The sequence below is a fragment of the Hemiscyllium ocellatum genome, chromosome 2 (assembly GCF_020745735.1).
Source record: "Hemiscyllium ocellatum isolate sHemOce1 chromosome 2, sHemOce1.pat.X.cur, whole genome shotgun sequence".
NCBI lineage: Eukaryota > Metazoa > Chordata > Chondrichthyes > Orectolobiformes > Hemiscylliidae > Hemiscyllium > Hemiscyllium ocellatum.
The window spans coordinates 28,119,683-28,142,744 of record NC_083402.1 but is presented as its reverse complement, the minus strand read 5'-3'; the positions used below and the strand labels follow the sequence as shown (position 1 = coordinate 28,142,744).

The following is a 23,062-nucleotide window of genomic DNA, read 5'->3' as shown; positions in this document are numbered from 1 at the left end:
CCTCCCACAGTTCAAAAACGTGCAGGTTGGGTGAATTGGCCATGCTAAATTACCCATAGTGTTAGGTGAAGGGGTAAATGTAGGGGAATGGGTTTGGGTGGGTGGGTTGCGCTTCGGCACGTCAGTGTGGACTTGTCGGGCCGAAGGGCCTGTTTCCATACTAAGTAATTGCACATTAACCTATAGTGAATCAGCTAGCCATCTTTGCGGAACCCACAAGTGAAGCCTCAAGTGAACAATTACTCTTCGAAAACCACTCAACAGTGTTAGAGGACATCGTTGTCATGCTCAAACAAGGCATATAGCTGTGGTATACAGTGTTAAAATGAAGAATGCATTACATTCATAAATAAATAACATTAAACAAAGAAAACCTTTACCTATTAAGACAGTTATACCTTGAGCTAGCTGCGACTCCATCTGATCAACAGCAGTCATGGAAGGTGCAAGTTCCAGTTTGCTGGTTACTATGGTCAGTGACCATGGAGAAGCACTCAGGATGTCCATCATTAAAAGAAATGGAATATCCGCAAACACCCATTCCATGTGTTCAAACTGGAAAAACATATTTTATTTTAAAAAGTCAGCATATTGCCAGACAACAATATTAAAATGTATCAAGAAACTAATTGAAAACTCTTGTTGAATAACAATCATTCAAACATTCACAATTTTTTTAAAAATGCATAAAGCTTAAGATTGAAAAGATGGAATGGTCTTTTAACAAGCATAGAACAAATAATTTTGTTATTCTATTTAGAATTTGAATGATGATCTCTAGTCATACTTAATCTCTTGAACAATTTTTACAAAACCATTTTCGATAAAATTAAATATTTTGTATCCAGAAAGTTGTCAATGATATGTTTTCGAGGCCAAGATTGTGATATGGCACACTTCAATAACCTACATTAATCAGTGCTTACCAGTTACAGATTATTAATTTATGCACTTAATTCAATACTGATATGCAGGCTGAATTTCAAACTAACAATTAAACTGTGTGAGATGGAAATAGTCTAACCTAATATTTGTTGTGTTCAGATCCAATCCTAAGGGAAGATAAATGTGCAATAGAAAACTGCCATCAACTCTCAAAATGTTGTGAAGCAACTTTGAGCATTTATTCGATATAACCCAGCTCAAATTCAGAGCGAATAACTGTGGCAATGGGTCCAAAATTCAACCACTATGGTACATTATGAAAATAAATTACTGTAAATGCTGGAAATCTGAAACAAAATACTTGTGAAAAAGATAAACAGGTCAAAGAGCTGCGATAAAGAGAAAAAAAAGGGAGCTAAGATTTGAACTGATAACCAATCATTTCAGCTCCAGCTTGACCAGAAATGTTATTTAAGTTACTCTCTCAATAACTGCCGTCTGACCAACTGGTTTTCCAATTTTTTTCTAATTGCATGTTCAATTTATAAATTATAAAAAGACAAGGTAGGCCTGTAGAACAGTAACCAGGCACGATTTGTTCCATGTTTTTACAGCTACTAAAATGACCCAAAGCTTCTGCTCAGTCACCTGACCTGCTCTCTTAAAGGGGACAGCATGAGACACCAACTACATACATCACACTTTCCACCATGGTATTCAATTACATTGTGTGTACCTCAAACAATGTAACACTTGGATCCTGGAGGCAACAACAATTATTAATATTAAAAATCTTTTTTTGTTGATAAAGTGCCATTTGATGGAACTGATCCAAGGAATAATGGTCAACAAGCGAGGAAGATGACTCCACTAATGCTGTGAGATCTGAATTTCTCCAGCATTTTGTTTTTATTTCAGATTTCAACCATCTTTGCAGTACTTTGCTTTTAATTGGATGAAGATATCCCTCTTTTATCTGAAAGAGTTACTGATGCTGTTTGTGATAGTATCCTTAAAATATATGGGGTACCTCACCTAACAGGGCAAAAGTTAATAGTCCCAAGAAACTTTGATAAGTCAGTTGGTTTATCTTGTGAACAGCTGATTCACACAAAATCCAGATCCAAGACTGATCTACACTCTGTGCCAAGTTAGCTCATCCCGGCCTGAGTTTCAGCAATCCTGGGTTAGGGAGGGAATATTGGCAGAGCTCTCATTTCTGTTCATCTATAACGGCTACTAGAGATTTAACTATAGAAACCAAGCAGGAAGAGCATCAGTTGTGATGGACCCAGTTGTGAAGCTTATGGACACTTCCCAACATGATTCACAAAAATAGAACCAATTGGGTTTTGTACTGGATGAAGCCTAGAACGTGCAGAAAGAACAAATGCTTTGAAGGGTGGGTGAAAAAAGTCTCTATTCTCACACTGCTTTTCCCAGCATGGCTTATTTTTGTTTTGATAACTGGGAAAACTGGGGCCTCTAGCGCAGCCACTGAACACATGAGATCAGAATTGGTTCTAGATGCCAAAATGTGAAGCAGCTGGAAAATATATCACTATCTATTTTACAAAATGGTTTTCTTCAATGAAAACTAAGCAACCAGCAACAATAGAAAATGGCAACATAGATACCAGAGATATAAATAGAGTCATAGAGATGTACAGCATGGAAACAGACCCTTCGGTCCAACCCGTCCATGCCGATCAGATATCCCAACCCAACCTAGTCTCACTTGCCAACACACAGCCCATACCCTCCAAAACCCTTCCTATTCATACAGCCATCCAAATACCTCTTAAATGTTGCAATTGTACCAGTCTCCACCACTTCCTCAGCTCATTCCATACACGTACCACCCTCTATGCGAAAAAGTTGCCCCTTAGGTCTCTTTTATATCTTTCCCGTCTCACCCTAAACCTATGCCCTCTAGTTCTGGACTCCCCGACCCCAGGGAAAAGAGTTTGCCTATTTACCCTATCCATGCCACTCAATTTTGTAAACCTCTATAAGGTCACCCCACAGCCTCCGTCACTCCAGGAAAAACAGCCCTAGCCTAATCAACCTCTCCCTACAGCTCAAATCCTATAACCCTAGCCAAATCCTATAAATCTTTTCGAAATCCTTTCAAGTTTCACAACATCTTTCTGATAGGAAGGAGACCAGAAGTGCATGTAATATTCCAACAGTGGCCTAACCAATTACCTGTAAAACTGAAAAATGACCTCCCAACTCTTGTACTCAATACTCTGACCAATAAAAGAAAGCATACCAAACACCTTCTTCACTATCTTATCTACCTGCGACTCCACTTTCAAGGAGCTATGAACCTGAACTCCAAGGTCTCTGTTCAGCAACACCTTCTAGGACCTTATCCAGCTACTAATGTCCACCTAGTATAGTTTCAATAGAACTGCCTTTGGAAATCTTCAGATTAAAGTAAAACCATAGAAATCAAATAATAAAATTTGCTCTTGTACTTACCTTTGTGGAAACAAACTTCGCAGTAACATCAAATGGCACAACTGTTTCAATAGTGATGGTCTCATCCTAAAAGGCAAAGGAAACTTCAATAACTTTGCAGTACTGGAGCCAAACATTTACAAAGCAAATCTAGAATCTTTCAAGTTTAGAAGGAGGCTACATGGCCCATCAAACCTGCGCCAGCTTTTTGACTGGCACACCCAATTTTCCCCTACTATTCTCTTCAAGAACACATCAAATTGCGTCATTCCATGAAACAGAATTTTTGCAGTTGGACTAATTATGTAAACATATGAAATAATTCATCCACATTTTTGACATGGAACGTGTTATCATATGTTCATATTCTTTCCTTTGGTAGAGAATAGCCAGGAATATGGTGTTGAAGCCACAAACAGGTCATTCAGCTCAAAAGACTAAGTGGGGCTATTCCTGCTCAAATTTGTAATTTCTTATCTCTTTGGTTATTAGGTGTACTAAAATAAAAGTACCTTTTTCTTTAAAAATAAAAGAAAAATCTACTTTTAACAAAAAAAGTATATCTAAACAGTTGGTTGTGACTTACAGTGCTTATGAAATCCCCAGGCAGGCAACCTCAACAATTCTAATTATTGTAAGTAGTCAAGTATTTGTGCTCATTGATAAGGTTGCTTGATTTTTCAAAAGCTAAGTTTTAAATTGCAAACAACATTACAAGGGTATAAAGAAAGACAGTTTTGCATTTATAGAATCTTTTGCAACCTCCAGCATGCTAAAACATATGAAGCAAGCTTACTGCTGTCTTAGAAGAAATTGGGCAGCCAACATATACTCAAAGAGTTATTAAAAGCAATGAGGTAATGACCTAAATACTTTATTTTAGTGATGTTGGTTGGTGAATAAATATTGTATACAATACAGCAGAAAAGACTGATCTTTTTCAAAGTGGCATCATGGGATCTTCTGTGGCCACATTGCAATTTTTATTCAAGAATGAAGCTTGAACCATCAAAGCCAAACAATGCATACGTTAAAAATATATTTTATATTCTTCACCTTATCTTACACTAAGGATACTGGAAAAATAATATGGAGGAAACCATCACCAACCTTATGGCATTTGCAAACAATTTCTTTGCCCTCAACAACGGTAGTAACAACATAAGAAACGTGAACCAAAAATATTCTTGAACCAACTTGTCCACATCGGATGTGCAGTGCTTTTTCCACCTATAAAAAATATTAAATGTCAAAAAAAAATTATGTAGTAACCAATGTTATTTAAAAATGAACATCTGCATGCCACAATTTGTTAAAGGCTTTGAGAGCAGTTAATAAAATTTACTATGGCAGCTGTTCATCAACACAACCCCAACGTAAAACTGAGACCTGCGGATGCTGTAAATCAGAAACAAAATAGAAATCGCTGACAAACTCAGCATGTCAGACTGAAGTTCTGAGAACGGTTACTCGGCCAGAAACATTAACTGATTTCTCTCCACAGCTGCTGCCAGACCTGCAAACTTTTCCAGCAATATCTATTTTTGTTTCCAGTGTAAAGCTGCTATGCAGTGAAGAAAACAAAATCTGGTACTGTCACATACCTGACAATCTATACTTCTGGAAATTAGATTTCTTCCATTTTACTTAAAATAATCTGAAGCAGTAGTTAATTACCAAAATTCAATCACCAATAAGAATAAAAAAATGGATGTTGAAATAAGGTAAATGCAAGTCATATGTCAGGACAATAGCTTCCCTCATTTGTCACTTTTTATATCGCAAACTCATGAATGGACCTAATCTGGCCATTTTCAGCCCTGAACAAATGCAGAGTTTACCACAGATTACTTGGAAGGGCAAGATATCGCAAAACTTTGGACAACAGGTGAAGCTAACTACTATGCAGTAGCAACACGTGTGATGTTCAAACAGAAGCAATTAACCTAAAGAGATCTACCTATCAAACAAACGTGGACTATGAATCTCTTTGATTGAGACATACTTAGCATGGCACTAAGACTGGTGGATTATATCAAGCAGCAATTTCCTTTGGCTATTGACAACAGGAAAGGTGCTGTGTCCAACAAGCTTATGCTTGCAAAACTCAAAAGAATGTTCAACATTAGATGTAATTCCATAATTGGATAATAATTGTTACATAATCTTGTGTGCTATGAATTATACTGTCCAACCGACTAAAGATTGCCACTTGGACTGTCAGTTTGGTGAATATATGTAACTTTCAGGATGCACATATTAATAAGCAATATGCTGCTTTGTGCAAACAGGAAGAACACAAATATACACATTATGCCTCATTCTACTCAACAAAATAGACACCAACTATTTGCTGGCTCATTCCTTATAGAGCAATGCCTTAACTGGAGTTAATAGGCCTGGTTTAAATTTAAACAAAACATTCCAGTTATCCATCAATCAACCAGGGTCAATTTGATGACCAATCACCATGCACTATTCATTCAAAGTAAAAATGTTTATCTCTTGTATTCTCTTCCACACATCAAGCTTCAGCTAAATATGTCTTTCCTCAGCAAAACTCAAACTTACTACATGGCTAAAAAAATGCATTTTGCTCATGACACAGATTTGGGTGCTTTTTAACAATACCCAACTTTGAATGCAAGACAGTTCAATAAAATGTGTTCAAATATTTAGAAATGCATAAGCATAATCAGAAACACAAGTTTTCAGTGAACTTCCCAGAATCTCAGGTATATTAATTTCTACGAAAATGGTTACACTCAAATGGTTAATCTGAAAGCACTGCAAGAATTCTGACTAGTTAAAACAGCTGAACATACTAATTGCTCTTAGGTTATTGTGGGTGCATTAAAATGAGAAGGTTGAAGGAATAGCACAGAAATTAAAAACTAAACGATTTGCTGCACAACATTTGGAGATCAAGATTGACCATCTGAGAAAAATGCACCGAGTATCCCTGAAGACAATAAATCGGGTTGTATTACTCTGTAGATGCTGAGTGGGAGGAAATAAAAATGTCTCCAAAAGGTGCCAAGGTCAGATTGATGACATCATTGGAGAGAAAAGTCAAGATATTCATGCTCAATATAATTTACAAGTGGCAAGACAAGTTGCCTTCGTATACAAGATCAACCTTTTATCAATGCAAAACTAAGGTGGCAAAATAAGGTTTTTAACCAAATAAATTCAGCACATATTTTCATAATTCTAGAGAACACTAGTTTACATGCTTTGCTTGTGTGCTGAGTATTGCAAGAAACAAATCCTATATAAGTCCGTGAGGCTATTGCTTTTCAGAGCATTTGAAGGGAGCTGGAAAAAATTAGACAATAGTGAATGAGGAAAAAAAAAGGAGGAAAAGCAAGAAAAGGTAATGGCTCAGGAACACTGCTCCTTGCTGAAGATCTGCCAAGGAGCTAAATATCAAGGTGACGCCGAAGTTCTGGTAAGAAAAATTAATAACACAAACACTGATCACAAGGAGGAATAAAAGTTCATAATTTTCTTTTAAAAAAAAAATTTATTACTAAAGCCAGTAACAGCTGAGATTGAAAGGATCATTTTTGGAAAGCATGAACTGAGCTGGAAGCTTTACCTGTCACAGTACATACAAAGAAATGACAGCCGCAGTACCCACAATCACTAAAATAGTTGGAAGCAAAATTTCTCAAATACAGATACTTAATGGAAAGGGCTCTTCATCTGGAATACAGGTCCACCTTTTTCCAAGTGTGATCTAATCTTTTCATATAGGCCCATCAAAAGGGACTTTACCATTTCTCCTGGGTGCAAATCTCCAATGGGAATATCAGGAAGCAATGCAGGATGAGAATCATCGCACATCTCAGTACCATCAAGGGTGACGTGGGTTGTTTGAGTGAGGTTGGCATCTTGGCCTGGAAATGGTATAGAAACCAAATTTTCAATGTTTGTTCACATAAACCCATGTCCATTACAGCTCAACAAAAGTTTGTTACAGAAAGCAAATAACTTAGCACTTTTAGATACAGGACTAAAATTACAAGTTCTTTAAAAATTCATTCAAAGGGATTTGGACGTTGCTGGCTAAGCCAATTGCATATCCCCTATTGCCTAGAGGATACTAATGCTGGAGATCTCAAGTCATATGCAAAACAGACTATGTAAAGATGGCTGACTTCCCTTTAGATTTCCTGAAAGAACATTAGTGAATCAGACTGGTTTTTACAACAAGCAAAAGTGGTTACACAGCTGCAAATAAGCTAGCTCATTATTTCTCATTTCCGGTGAATTCAAATTACATCAGCTGCCAAGGTAGGATTGGAACATATGCCCCTTAAGCTGAACTCGACTGGCATTAGCACACCAATCTCAGCATTGACTTCTGGTTTCTGGAGGTCATTACCTCACTAGCCCCAAAGGCCCACACACTCAGTAACAAAATTAGAGGGAACGCTACTCAAGTTACCAGAACATTGACCTGGAGTTCTGGATTACTAGCCCAGTGACATTATCGCTATGCAACTGCTAGCTCAGCAAGTTCTAAGGCAGTTGAGGGCCATACATATTTATAGCTATTGAATATATATAGGTGCCTCTTAACACACAAAAGACAGCAGAAGACAAGAATAGGAGCAAGTGTTACATATATGTTGCTTTGATTCAGAAAAGGATTACAAATAAGGAACAAGAGTAGGTGTCTCAGTCTTTGAGGTCTGCTCTACCATTCAATAAAATCATGGGTGATATGATTTTGACCTCAACTCTACATATCCTCAATGATCTTTCAACCCCTTGATGATCAAGTATCTATTTAACTCTGCCTTGAAAATTTTTAAGGATTCTGCATCCACTGGCTTTTCAGGCAAGGTATTCCAAACACTCAACCCTCAAAAGAAAAAAATGTTTCCTCAGCTGTCTTAAATGGGTGTCCCTTATTTTTAAACTATGCCCCCCCAGTATAGATTTGCACACAAGAAGCATCCTTTCAACATCAGTGTCTTTTACATATTTCATTAAATCTCCTCTGAACCTTCTAAATCTCCACAAGATACTGGCCTAATTTGTCTAGCCTTTCTTCATTAAGCAATCCACGCATTCCAGGTATTAAACTCTCAGCACACTGAACTGCTTCCAACTCATTAAGATCTTTTCTTAAGTAGTGACCAATATTGTATACAGTACTCCCAATGCAGTCTCACCAAAGCCCTGTTTTTGGTGTTCTCAGGCAGGGGGTTGGGAACCAAAGCAGAAGGTATAAGTTAATAGGATATACAGGAAGGGCCAATCCAACAACCATGGTGAGGGAAGGAATCAAATGATCAAAATAGGAGTTGAAAGTTGGAGTAAATGATAGAAGTGAGGCTCAGTGCTATCTGGGATTAATAAATAAAAGATGGAGACCGTGGAAAGTACAGTGCACAAAAAAATTAGAAGAGAAAGATAAAACAGTAAAACTTATTTTAAAAACTTTATACCTAAATGCACGCAGTGTTCAGAATAAAGTTGATGAGCTGATGGCACAAAGAGACACAAATGGGTACAAACTGTGGGATTACTGAAAAGTGATTATAGGAAAATCAGGACTGGGAGTTAAATATCCAAGGGCATTCAATATTCCGAAAGGATAGACAAGAAGGAGCAGGATGTGCAGTACTTTATTGGTTAAGGATGATTTAAGGCTGTATTAAGAAATGATACTGGTATTAGGGGTCAAAAATGTTGAATCAGTCCAAATGAAAATAAAAAGCAAGGGTAGAAACCCCTTGGTAGGGTCATTTACAGGCTCCAAATGATATTTCCGAAGTAGGGCATATTATAAACCAAGAAATAATGAGGCTTTGTGAGAATAATTATGAGTGATTTGAACATGCATACTGATTGGATCAACCAGCTGGGCAAGGGTAACCTCGAAGAAAGTTTCATAGAGTGCATGAGGGACGTTTTCTTATAGCATGGAGCCATCCAGAGAACTAGTTGCTTTAGATTTAGTATTGAGGAAGAATAGATAAATTATCTTGCAGTTCAGGATCCTCTTGGAAGGAGTGACCACAAAATGTTAGAATTTCGATTTCACATTGAAAGAGTGAAGACAGAGTTGCATGCGAGTGTTATAGCATTCAACAAAGGTAATTAGACAGTCCTGAGCAAGGGGTTGGCCCAAGTTGACTGGGCAAATATATTAAAGGGCAAGACAGTTCAAGAACAGTGGTAAATGCTCAGGGAAATACTAAATAACTAATTAAAGTACACCCCTGAGGGAAAGAGGAATTGTAAAAAAGGTGAAAAAACATCCATTGCTTAACAAGGAAGTTAAAGATAAAAGCAAAAGCTACAGTTTATCATACTGCAAAAGTTAGTGGCAATCTGGAGGATGGGGAGAACTTTAAACGTCAGCAAAGGGTTACCAGAAACGAGATCACAAGAGCCAAGATGACCAATGAAAGGAAACGTGCAGAAATCACAAGCACGGATACCAAAAGCTTCTATAAGTTAAAAAACAGTCAAAGTAAATGTTGATCTTTAGAAGTAATGATGACAAACTTTGAAATTAGAGGCACTAAATCAATATTTCTTCTGTTTTCACAGTGAAAAACATTTTTTTTTCCCTAAAACTGCAGTAATACAAAGGAACTTAGTGAAATTACTTAATTATTTCTCCCTAGTTATAGTAAACTGATGGGATTAAAGGTAACTAAGTCCCCAGCGCCTGATGGCCTGCACCCAAGAGTATTAAAGGAGGTGGCAACAGAGACAATAGATGCAATAGTTATGATTTTCCAAAATTCCCTGGATTCTGGAAAGATACCAATGAATTGGAAACATGCTAAGATTAGATTAGATTCCCTACAGTGTGGGAATAGGCCCTTTGGCTCAACAAGTTCTCACCAACCCTCTGAAGATTAACCCACCTAGACCCATTTCCTGCTGACTCATGCACCTAGCATTATGGGCAATTTAGAATGGCCAATTCATCTGACATGCACACCTTTGGACTGTGGGAGGAAACCGGAGCACCCAAAGGAAACCCACGCAGACACGGGGAGAATGCGCAAACTCCACACAGAGTGGCCACAGGCCAGAATCAAATCTGGTTTCCTGATGCTGTGAAGCAGCAGTGCTAACCAATGAGACACCTTGCCGCCCCTTCGGCACCCTTATTCAAAAAAAGGAGATAGCAAAAAGTGGAAAACCTTCAACCAGTTCGCTTGACCTTAATATTTTTAAAAATTAATTCACAGGATGTGGACACAACTATCTAGGCAGCATTTATTGCTCATCCCTAATTGTCCAAAGGGCAGCTAAGAGTCGACAACATTGCTGTGGCTCTCGAGTCACACATAGGCCAGACCAGATAAACATGGAAGTTTCCTTCTCCAATGGAAGTTAGTGAACCAGATGGATTTTTCCAACAATGAACTTCTGTAGTGGGAAAGTTGCTGGAGTCAAAGGAGAGATAACTGAACAATTGGAATACCAAAGCTCAAATCACCAGTGTCAGCAGTTTCATGAAGGGCAAGTCATCCCTGACAAATTTGGAGTTCTTTGAGTATATAACTTTCAAAATGGATAATAGGAATCTGGTGGATGCGGAATATCTTGATTTCAAGAAAGCATTTGACAGGTGCTACTTCAAAGACTGATCCGGAAGGTTAGATCCCAGGAGGTTAATTGACTTGGATAGAGAATCGGTTGACTGATAGAAAGCAAGCAGTCAGGAAAATGGGTCTTTCTCCAGAAGGCGAACTCGAACTAGTGTGGTACCATAGGTTTCAGTTCACGGACCTCAACTATTTACAAACTATAAGAACGATCTGCAAGCAGAGACAGAGTGTAACATGACAAAGCTCATGGATGACACTAAAATAGGTGGGAAAGCTGGCAGTGAAGAGGAGGTTACAGATGGATATTGAGACGGTAGGAGAATGAACCAGAATCAGGCAAATGAAGTTTAATGTGATTAAGTGCGAGGGTGTCTATTTTGGCTCGTAAAATGAAAAGACTGATTATTGTTTAACTAGGAAACAGATTCAAAGTGTGTCAGCGCAGAGAGATCTAGACATTTTTGTGCATGAATCATAAAAAGTGGGTATGCAGGTGCAGCATTTAATAAAGTAAATAGAATTCTAGCCTTTATTGCAAAAGGACTGGATTATGAAAGTAATATTATTAATGTTATATAGGAGTTGATGAGACTATACCTGGGGTAGTGTGTCCAGATTTGGTCTCCTTACTTGGAGGATGTGGTGGCTCTGGAAACACTTCCACAATCACCAGTTGACTCCAGGAATGAAAGGGCTGTTGCACGAGAAGTGGTTGAATAGCTTAGATTTGTACTCGCTGGAGTTGAGAAGAAATGATAAGGTCTACTTTGAACATATCATCCAAGTGAGACACAGTCTCAAATAAGAGGTCATAGATATTGAAGAACAGGACATTCAAAATTGGAATGAGGAGGAACTACTACTTTCAGAAGCTGTGAATCTGTCAAACTCACTGCCCAGAGTGCAGTGGAGGTAGAATAAATCAACAGATTCAAGAGATAAAAAGAAATATTTCTGATGAAAAGCAGGATAAAAGGGTAATGGGGAGCTGGCAGGTAGGAAAGAGGAATTTAGACCAGCATAAGATCAGCCCTGATCATGTTAAATGGCAGAGCAGGCTTGAAGGATTGTATTGCCTACTCCTGCTCCTAATTCCCATGTCCCGGCATAACTAAAGCATAACCCCCTGACTTGTCTATTCAATTTTCCCTCACAATAAACCATAACATTCTATTATCATTCCGGATTATTTGCCATATCTGCATACAAACCTTCTGTGATTCATACACTAGGGCCCCCAGAGAGAATGCCAAAACAAACAATTTAACACGTTTACACATCATACTCTATTTGTCATATCTTTTCCACTCACTTAACCCATTTGTATCTCTTTGCAGGATCCTCTTCACAACTCACTTTCCAAACTGTATCATCACATTTAGCTACCATACCTTCGATCCCTTCATCCAGGTCACTTATTAGAAAAAATTGAAACACCAGACCAACCCCGATGGCACACCACTTAGCCGTTAAATGCTATACTTATTTCTAATCTTTGCTTCCAGTTTGCAAGTCAATCTTCTATCTGTGACAATATGATACCTCCTACAGCATGAGCTTCTATTTTCCATAATAATCTTTGATGTTGCACCTTATCAAATAAGTTCCGGAAATCTAAATACAATACATTCACTCATTTCCCCTTCATCTGCAGCACAAGTTACTTCAAAGAACACCAAGAAATTAGTTAAACATGACTTCCCGTTAATAAAAACATGTTGTTTCTACCTGATCACCTGGAACTTATCCAAGTGCGAGATTATAAAGGCTTTGTAATAGCTTCTAACATTTCCTTACACCAAATTTATTGAACCCAATCCAGTTGGGGAGAGTGAAACCAAGATACAATTATTTTCTCTGTGGAGACAGTGTATTGGGACACTGGGCGCCTCCTAGCAGAGCGCTTTAGGGAACATCTCCGGGACACCCGCACCAATCAACCACACCGCCCCGTGGCCCAACATTTCAACTCTCCCTCCCACTCTGCCGAGGACATGGAGGTCCTGGGCCTCCTTCACCGCCGCTCCCTCACCACCAGACGCCTGGAGGAAGAACACCTCATCTTCCGCCTTGGAACACTTCAACCTCAGGGCATCAATGTGGACTTCAACAGTTTCCTCATTTCCCCTTCCTCCACCTCACCCTAGTTCCAAACTTCCAGCTCAGCACTGTCCCCATGACTTGCCCGGACTTGCCCTACCTGTCTATCTCCTTTTCCACCTATTCACTCCACCCTCTCTTCCCTGATCTATCACCTTCATCTCCTTCCCCACTCGCCCATTGTACTCTATGCTATTTTCTCCCCACCCCCACCCTCCTCTAGCTGATCTCTCCATGCTTCAGGTTCAATGCCTTTATATTCCTGATGAAGGGCTTTTGCCTGAAACGTCGATCTTGCTGCTCCTTGGATGCTGCCTGAACTGCTGTGGTCTTCTATCACCACTAATCCAGAATCTGGTTTCCAGCATCTGCAGTCATTGTTTTTACCTTATTGATTTGTTCAGTCTGACCCCTCTCTCAGCATATTACTACTCCCTATTTACATAGATACCTCAAAATCAGCCTGGTTACATGTTATGACACAGATAAGAACTTGAACAGCAGTCTTCTAACAGAGGCAGGGACACTATCACTGAGCCACAAGAGCCCTCTTCCTATTTATGCACACTTGATTAATCTATTTACCTTAACCTTAAATAAAGGCATCAACAAAAATCATTCATGATATGTGATGAGATATTCAAGACATACGGTAAGTACCAGATATAGGTTTCTTTTACCTTTGATATGAATTAGCAGCCAGGTCAAATAGTCTACTATGTTTATAACTGCATTTCTTAGTGAAATCATATACAGAGGGTGTTGAATTTAAAAAGTCCTGCCATTGCTTTTCTCAAAATAAAAATGACTGTATTCCACACCTACTAAATTCTCACGTTTTCTTTATGGTCATGGATCAGCTTGAATGAGGTGCATTGATAATTTTCACCGTACTTCTTCCAGCGCATGATGGTTTACCTCTCTTTCTATGCAAATTGCTTCATATTTCCACAGCCCATTGCTTGAATACATACACAATACAGTAGCAAGTTTCAGACAAAATTGAAATAATCTTTCATTCATTCAGGGGATGAGTGCATCATTGGTGAACCAGTGTTTATTGCCCATTTCTAAATGCCCTTGAGAAGATGGTGAAGAGGAACCTTCTTCAGCTGCTGCAATCCACTTGCTGTAAGTGCTGGCAGGGAGAGTGTTCCATGATTTTGACCCAGTGACAGCAAAGGAGTATCAATATATTTTAAACTTAGGATGGTAAGTGGCTTGGGGGAAATAGCAGGGGGTGGCATTCTAACATGGAATTTAACTTTGCTTCAAATGTACACAGCCTCAAGACTGAAAGCTGTAAGAAACAACTCTATACAACTGAAAAGCTCATGGAACACTTCGCTGTCCAGGATGAGGAGTCAATTCCAGCTGTTACACTGGAGTTGCATGACACTGGCTAAATGTGCAACCACTTCTGATTCAATGTGTATATTGATACTCTGGATAATTTATCTCATTACAAACATAAATCCTACAAAAGAAATCCTGGTATATCAAATCTACATATTTGCATACCTGGTTTTAAACCTGCTGTGAGCTTGATGTCTCTTGCAGTGGTAGCTTCCTGTGACTGTACAGTGACTGCTAAGCAATACATTTCATTGGTCAAGGCAGGGGGCTCATGTTGCAGCTGAACTGATATTCTTGGAATTCGAGAAATCACCCTTCAATTGTGAAAAGAAAAATAATGAAAGCAGATCATTGCTGACAGGAGTAAGCATTTTCAGCTGAAATCACTTATCCCAAAGCAGTAGTGCCACACAGAACACAAATGATCAAATCAACTACAAAATGCACAAAAGGAAATGTCTGTAGATGCAGAATTAGAGAAACACAAAATGAGCTAAATGGTGAAAGCTCACCCCTACATTGTTGAACTGGAAACAAAATTATCTATGTCAAGCTTCAGAAACAGCTGGTCACCACACAAACTAAATTCACTTTGAAAACTGTTTTCTCTATGATCAGTGGAAAGTTAAACCAGGAAAACAAAGATTTCTAAAGCTCCACAGAATAACTTTACCTACATTCTAATAAACAAGCAAATTGCAGAAAAAAAATTGCCAACATGATAATGTTTTCCTGACTTAATTTTGTAGCATTTGATTCATTAACCTAGAGTTAAAGCTTAGGGTCTTTTTCCTTTCCCTCTTGTCCAGATTTTCACAGATGCGTATATGTGGAATCAACAATCCTGAGGGGACAATGACCAGGAAGTTGTTTGTTGTTAAATTTGCTCAAGACATGATATTTAAACTGGAAAAAAGCTGGACTGTTATTGTTAATTGATAACAGAAAACTTTGTTCAGTATGCATAATAACCTTGAAAGATTAATGTTTTTGTTCTGCTGCATGAGGTTTAAATGAGTTGCTCTACGGGATTACAAACTTGCACCAGATTATAAGGGGAATAAGGGGTCAGTATCACCTTAAATTTTAAAAATTTGCAAAGACTGAGACAAAAAGTCTACAACAATAAAAAAGCTGCCTCTAGTTTTGTGTTCAAGCATTAAATCAGGTCTGTAAAGTTCAGAGTCTTTGAACTGAAAAGGGGAGATAGATAGAGAGAAAGAAAAGCATTGCTTGAAAAGATCACTGACTTGACACAGGTCTCAGGTCTTCCCTATCTGGTTTATGAACTTTATTCAAAACTTTTAATCGGCTTTTTAATAAAGAGCTTGAAAATCATTTCAGTTCATCCACCATTTTGGGTACACTACAGTTCCTAGACAAAATTTTTGGGTAAGAACTCACGTGTGCTCGACAAGATGGAGAGGGGGATATACCAGATATTTCAGGGATGAAAAAGTTTGGTTACAAAGCTGGTGAAGCTGGAGCTGTTCTCTTTGGAACAAAGAAGAATGAGAGGAAGAATTAAAACAAGTCTAGAAGATTAGAATACATTGAGGTAAGCCAGTTATAGATGTCAGATTTTGAAAGAGAGATACAGGGCTGAGGTGGAAGAATGAACAAGAGATTTTTAAAGCAAGCAGTACTGACTGTGAACTTGTTGCCTACACAGGTGGTAGATGTGGAGATATTGAAAGGAAATGGAATTGACAACTGATTGAAATAAAATCGTGGGGCTATAAAAATAGAACAGGTGAGAGGGTTTGTCTCCGTTGCTCAGAGAGCCAGCATTGCTTCAATGATCCGAGTATCCTCCTTCTGTCACAAATTAAAGGTACATCACTAAATCATTCCAGCAACCTTTCTGCATTGATAATGCTAGATGATCAACTGCTCATTTCTCTGTTTTCTGCTAATAAAGAAACATTTGCTAAAATAAGATTCTTCTCCAGAAAGGAGATAGTGAGGACTCCAGAGGCTGGAGTAGTCAGTGTTAATAAAGTGTGGAGCTGGACAAAGCACAGCACTCAATTCCCTCCCTTTCAACTGCCTGACAAGAAAGCATGGTGGTAGTATGGCACACCAACCTCTACATCGCCATGGCCAGATGCCAACTCACTGACACCACCTGCCCCTTTACCATGACTTCACTTCTCATCACCAAACCGTCATCTCAAAAACCATCCACAATCTCCTCACCTCCGTGATCTCCCATCCCCGCACGCTCACCTAAAATCCACAAACTGACCAGCCCAGTCAACAGATTGTCTCTGCCTGCTCCTACCCTACTGAACTCATCACCACTGATCTCAAATCTGTCCTCAGTTTCTTCCTCTCCCACCAACCCACCCAGTCCCCCTCCACTGACACACATTCGATTGATGGAACTGGTCCTCACCCTAAACAATTTCTTTCAATCCTCCCACCTCCTACAAACCAGAAGGGCGGCTATAGGTAGCCATATGGGTCCCAGCAATGCCTGCCTTTTCATAGGATATGTGGAACAGTCCCTCTTCAACAGCTATAATTGCACCATTCCCCAGCCTTTTCCTCTGATACATCGATGACCGTACCCACGAGGAGGGTAAACAGCTCATCCACTTCAATACCTTCCACTCTGACCTCAAGTTCACCTGGACCATCTCAAACACCTCCCCCTCCCTTACCTGGGCCTTCCCATCTCCAATGACAGACTTAACCCTGACAAACTACTTCAAACCTACCGACTCCTATAGGACCTTGACTACACCTCCTCCCACTCCCCCTTTTGTAAAAACATGATCCCTTACTCCCAAGTCCTCTGCCTCTGCCATATCTGCTCCTATTTCCAGGACCACAATTTCCCCAGTCTATTATCAACAATGTCCTCAATTCCATCTTCTCCATTTCCTGCAGGTCTGCCCTTGAAACCCCACCACAACAAGGGTAGAATCCCCCTGGTCCTCACATTCCACCCCACTAATCTCCAAATCCAGTGCCTTATCCTCTGCCATTTTGCCACCTACAGTCAGACCCATCACCAAAAATAGATTTCCTTCCCCCCCCTCCCATTTGCATTTCGTTCATGAAGGGACCATATTAGGTCCACACTTCCCATCAACTCCCTCTCCACACCTGGCATCTTTCCTTGCCACCATAAGAGGTGCAAAAGCTATGCCCAAACCTCCCCTTCACCTCTGTCCCAGGTCGCAAAGGACCATTACAAATCTGGCAAAGATTTACTTGCATATCCTCAAACCTCAGTTACTCCATCTGTGTTCTCAATGTGGTCACTTCTACAACGCAGAGAAGCAGCACAAACTCGCAGAATAGTTCAGGGAACATCTCTTATCTGTATGCATCAACCAACCCCACCTTCCGATGACCAACCATTTCAACTTGCCCTCCCACCCCACCAATAACATGGCCATTCTGGGCCTCCTTCAAACAAGGCCACCTGCAAATTGGAGGAGGAACACCTCACACCCACTGCCTCCGGAGCCTACAACAACACTGTCAACACTGAAATCATCTGTTTCCAAATCTCCCCTCCACATCCCGTCCCAGAGCCAACCCACTAACTCAGCAGTGCCCTCTTGACCTGAACAAACCACCTGTCAATCTTCCTTCCCCCTATCTATCACCATTCCACCTACCTTTCCACTATCCGAACACCATTCCTCCAATTCATTTTTCAGACTCCTTCCAGTCCTGAAGGGTTATGCCTGAAACATTGACCGTCTTGCTCCTCAGATGCTGCCTGACCTGCTGTGCTTTCCCCAGTGCCACACTTCTTCTCCAGACATCGTACTACATTTTTGTGTAAGTCCAAAGATGTGCAGGCTAGGTGGATTGGCCATGCTAAGTTGCCCAGAGAGTCCAGCGACGTGTGGACTAGGTGAATGAGCAATGGGAAATAAGATTACAGGGATAGGTTTTTTTGGGGGTGGGGAGGTGGTGGTGGCGAGGAGTTGTGTCTGGGTGGAATGCTGTTCGGAGGTTCAGTCTGGACTCGATGGGCCGAATGGTTTGCTTCTACACCGTAGGGATTCTATGTCTATGTAAAACATGTAAAAACACCAATATAGTTCCATGAAGGAGGAAATAACTTTTAAACTACAGGATTGTACAAGCATGTATTCTACAATTTTTTCATTTTAAATCTATTTAGGGTAAGGACTGTGCGATCTCACTGATCTTGCAAAAGCAAAACTAAAAATAAATTGCATACACAGGCTAAGATTCTTTTCTGATTCTGTCATTAAACTTTGAACAACTTCTTAATGCCAAATCCGGCTACACAACTGCAGACAAACAGGACTGTTCTTTGCCTCAGCTACAGTATGGCAATTGTGAATGGTATGAAAGCTGAATAATAGATTTTCGTGAGTTATTGTATCAAACTAATCCTTTCTTATACTCACATGGTGCTTGCCTGTATTGTAACGCTGTCCCAACATACTTCATTGCCCGGCAACTTTGGTCTCCGTTTAAAGGATCGAGTGGCCTGCAGGGCCTCCTGACATGATGCCGCATCTCCTCCTCCACCTCTCCAGTTAAGTATCACACATCTGCCAGTATCACTGCCGAGAACCAGGTCTACAGAAGTAATCTGATATCATAGACAATAGAACTAGCATCTAATTTTAGGATCAGAATTTACTCAGCAAACATTGATGGAAAAAAACATAATATTTTCAGGAAAACAAAAAGGGACAAAACTAATGTTACCATGTCCAGGGATAAAACTGATACCAATTATCATTTAAGTACACATGGTTTATAGCCTAATGTGATTATACATGGGAAGTCATGTCTCATTAACTTAACTGAGTTTTTTGAAGTAACGAAGAGGACTGATGAGGGAAGAGCAATGGGCATGACCTATATGGACTTCAGTTAGGCATTCAACAAGGCTCCTCATGATAGATTTGTTAGCAAGGTTAGATCACATGGAATACAGGGACAACTAGCCATTTGGGCACAGAACTGGCTCAAAGATGGAAGACAGAGTGTGGTCGTAGAAGATCACTTTTCAGACTGGAGGCCTGTGACCAATGGAGTGCCACCAGGATCGGTGCTGGGGTCCACTGTTTTTTTGCCATTTATATAAGTGATTTGGATGTGAACATAGGAGATATAGTTAGTAAGTTTACAGATGACACCAAAATTGGAGGTGTAGTGGACAGCCAAGGTTACCTCAAAGTACAACGGGATCTTGATCAGATGGGCCAATGGGTCGAGGAGTGACAGATGGAGTTAATTTAGATAAATGTGAGGTACTACATTTTGGAAAGGCAAATCAGAAGAGGATGTATACACTTAATAAGGTCCTGTGGAGTGTTGCTGAACAAAGAGACCTTGGAGTGCAGGTTCATACTTTCTTGAAAGTGAACTCGCAGGTAGACAGGATATTGAAGGCGATATTTGGTATACTTTCCGTTATTGGTCAAAGCATCGAGTATAGGAGTTGGGAGGTTATGTTGCAGCCATACACAACATTGGTTAGGCAACTTGGAGAATATTGTTCTGGTCTCCTGCTGTAAGAAGGATGTTGTGAAACTTGAAAGGATTCAGAAAAAGACTTACAAGCATGTTGCCAGAGTTGGAAGATCAGAGGGTGGTGCATGTATCGAATGAGCTGCCAGAGGAAGTGATGGAGGCTAGTACAATTACAACATTTAAAAGGCATCTGAACGGGTGTATGAATAAATTTAGTAGGGTTTAGAAGGATATGAGTGCTGGCAAATGGAACTAGATTTATTTAGGAGATCTGGTTGGCATGATGAGTTGGACCGAAGGGTCTGTTTCCATGCTGTTCATTTCCACGATGCTTTGACTCTACATGCAAAGATGAAGTTTCAGTACAGATGTAGCAAAATTGATTACACTGTTATCCATGTACAATGTTTCTTACTCACATTATTTGCGTTCAAGAACAGAGATATTTCAAACCAACAAGCAAAAACTTACCTCCACTTTCTTTCCAACATCTTCAGTCCTAGCAACAAATTTGAACACATACTGCCTAGTTTTACCAGGGACTAAGCACATAGTTCCCGGAGATGAAGCTTCTAAGATGTCAGATGTTTGATAGGTGTCTTCTATTACACAGTGTTGGTTATACTCCTTAAGAAGAAAGACATTTGCATTAAAATATATTACATTTGCAACTGGGTCCACTCTGGAATCGGAGCACAACTGCTCAGGATCACTTTGGTTAGTGGTACAATACAGAAAATCAAATCAAAGTCTCCCTAACAGGAACACCAAGAAATATATGCCAGAGCACGATTAGAATATGAAGCTTGCTGCCCAAAGGAGTAATTGAGGTGAAGCATAGTGTGTTTAAGAGAAATCTAGGCAAATAAGAGAAATGCATAACATGACTATCTCTCCAAACCAAACCGTCCAAGAGTTCATGCAAGGGTATTTAGAAATTCAAAGTGAAACAACACATCTTATCAATGGAACACTCAGGTAGGACCATCCTACCCACCTATTTGGTGGCTTTAGCACCAAATGAGTGCAAATTGTATATTTTTATGTCATTACACATTTAACCACTGAATCATAGTACAAAGTGTGAACTTAATCTTCTGAAAAGGAAGCAAGAGCCCTACTACTGAGCCAAGCAAACAGATGGGTTAAAAACGTGCTGTTACAGACAACTAAGTCTAATCACAAAAAAAGGATCAAAATGTTATCTCACCTGGTTGTTAAAACAGACACAGAGCTTTGAAAATCTGAACGGATGAGGGCAATGAGCTCGAAGGTATACATGGATTTGCACAGGGTCATCAACATGGAAACTTGGAGCCAGGAAGCGAGCTTTACATTCAACTTCGAAGAAGAAAAAGCTCATATAAGAAAACAAGAATCAAACACTGACTGCTCAGTGAGAAACAATAAATTTAAAGAATGTTTCATGCTTGGCAATGAGATGGACATGTTAAATTATAACCAAAAACTGTACAATGAGAACTCTTCACTCCATCAAAAAGTTTAAAAAAAAAACTTAGATAATATAATCTTACTGCATTAAAATGGTTTTTGAATTAAGCACATCTTTCAGATGTGCAAAGACACACATCATTAATTTCAAGGAGTTCCTGCCACAAATCTGAAAATAGTTTGCTAAAGGAGGTAAGCACTTATGCAAAAACATCCAATTTCAATGAAAGTGGAAAGCTTCATGGCACCAGAATACCTCAGTCTCTCAGTCAATTCCCCTGCCCAACAAAAACTTATGTATTTTTGTCTTTAAAAAAATTCAATTACATTGTCTTCTCTGCAGTCTGAAGCAGAGTTGTACAAACCTCAGATTGAGAAAAACATTTGCATGTCTGTTCTAACAGGGTGACCCCTAAATCTTATACCACTTCAAACAAGTCATTCCTAACTCTCTAAACTTCATCTGAAATAATCCCAGTTTGTTGAATCCTATCCTCTAAGACAATCCATTCTGTCCAAGTATCAATGTAATAAATCTCTTTTGAAACACTGCCAATACATTTTGGTCCTTCCTTAACTACGGAGACCATAACTGCACATAGTATCGAAGATGTGGTATCAAAGCCCCATATAAAATGTAAGGCTGTTACACTTCAGTTGTGTTCAATTTTTTTAATTTAAAAAAAACAGTATCTGGATTATGTGCTTTGTCTGCTATGAATCTTTTGTGACTCATACTAGAACCCTTTGGATCTTGAACGTTTGCTCTCAGTCTCTGCTTCAGAAGTTCTCTACTTTTTAAAAAATTTTTCCTGCCAAAGTGAAGAATTTCACATTTTCCCACATTATATTTCATGTACTTATAGCTATATGCATTCCTGATGAAGGGCTTACACCCGAAATGTCGATTCTCCTGTTCCTTGGATGCTGCCTGACCTGCTGTGCTTTTCCAGCACTACACTCTGATACTGAAAATTTAAATAGAAAACTTCTACTGGGTCCCTTTATCCACAGCAAACGTTACTCTTCAAAAGAGATTTAATAAATTAATTAAACGTGACTTCCCCTTCACAAAACCATGCGGACCTTGAGCAATTACTTTGAACTTAGAAAAGTATGCAGCTATAGCTTCTAATTATCGACTTCAACATCTTCCCCACGACAGGCCTCAAGCTAAAAGGCCTACAGTTTTTGGATTCCTGCCTCCCTCAGGTTGTATACACTGCTTTCCATTCTGAGGGAATGTTTCTTGAAATTTTGAAGATTTAACATCAATATATCTATCACTTCATCAGGCACTAGGATGAAGTCCAGCTGGATCGAGAGTTCACAGCTCTTAATTCCCTTTGCTGAAATCTGTAATTTCACCAAGATCCTCCCCCTCTTCCATCTCCTAATTTATAGCAATTACTGGAACATGTTTTGGATCCACTAGAGGAAGACAGAAGCAATTTATTTGTTCACAACATCTCTTATTTCCCATTCCTGTGGCTTTAAAGTAAATGCATCATAAAAAGGGAGGTTTTTATGGACACCTTGTTATCTTTATTCCCTGCTTTAGAAGAGTGAGAAGAGCTACAGATATTAAAGTCAAGTTAACAGAAATAATGTCTAGTCTGGAGAAACAGCAGTAAAATACTGCAGACTGTATGAGCCTATTACAGAGGAAGTGATAGTAAGGGAGAGGGGCCAATGATGCAAACAACGGAAGTTCTGCAAAAGGACACTTCCAT

General features: G+C 39.4%; 1 protein-coding gene across 4 annotated transcripts in view; it reads right to left on the bottom strand.

Moving 5' to 3' along the window:
• The window catches only part of trappc11 (trafficking protein particle complex subunit 11), a 69,422-nt gene that overhangs the window by 3,172 nt on the left and 43,188 nt on the right, over positions 1-23,062 (bottom strand). For all 4 annotated transcript variants that reach the window (XM_060843272.1, XM_060843245.1, XM_060843254.1 and 1 more), the window contains exons 18-25: positions 21,088-21,218; positions 20,349-20,504; positions 18,800-18,987; positions 14,562-14,710; positions 7,132-7,253; positions 4,462-4,581; positions 3,373-3,438; positions 399-555 (exon numbers count right to left, since the gene is read on the bottom strand). In XM_060843272.1, coding sequence (XP_060699255.1) covers positions 399-555; positions 3,373-3,438; positions 4,462-4,581; positions 7,132-7,253; positions 14,562-14,710; positions 18,800-18,987; positions 20,349-20,504; positions 21,088-21,218 — 1,089 coding nt within the window. The remainder of the gene's footprint in view (positions 1-398; positions 556-3,372; positions 3,439-4,461; positions 4,582-7,131; positions 7,254-14,561; positions 14,711-18,799; positions 18,988-20,348; positions 20,505-21,087; positions 21,219-23,062) is intronic.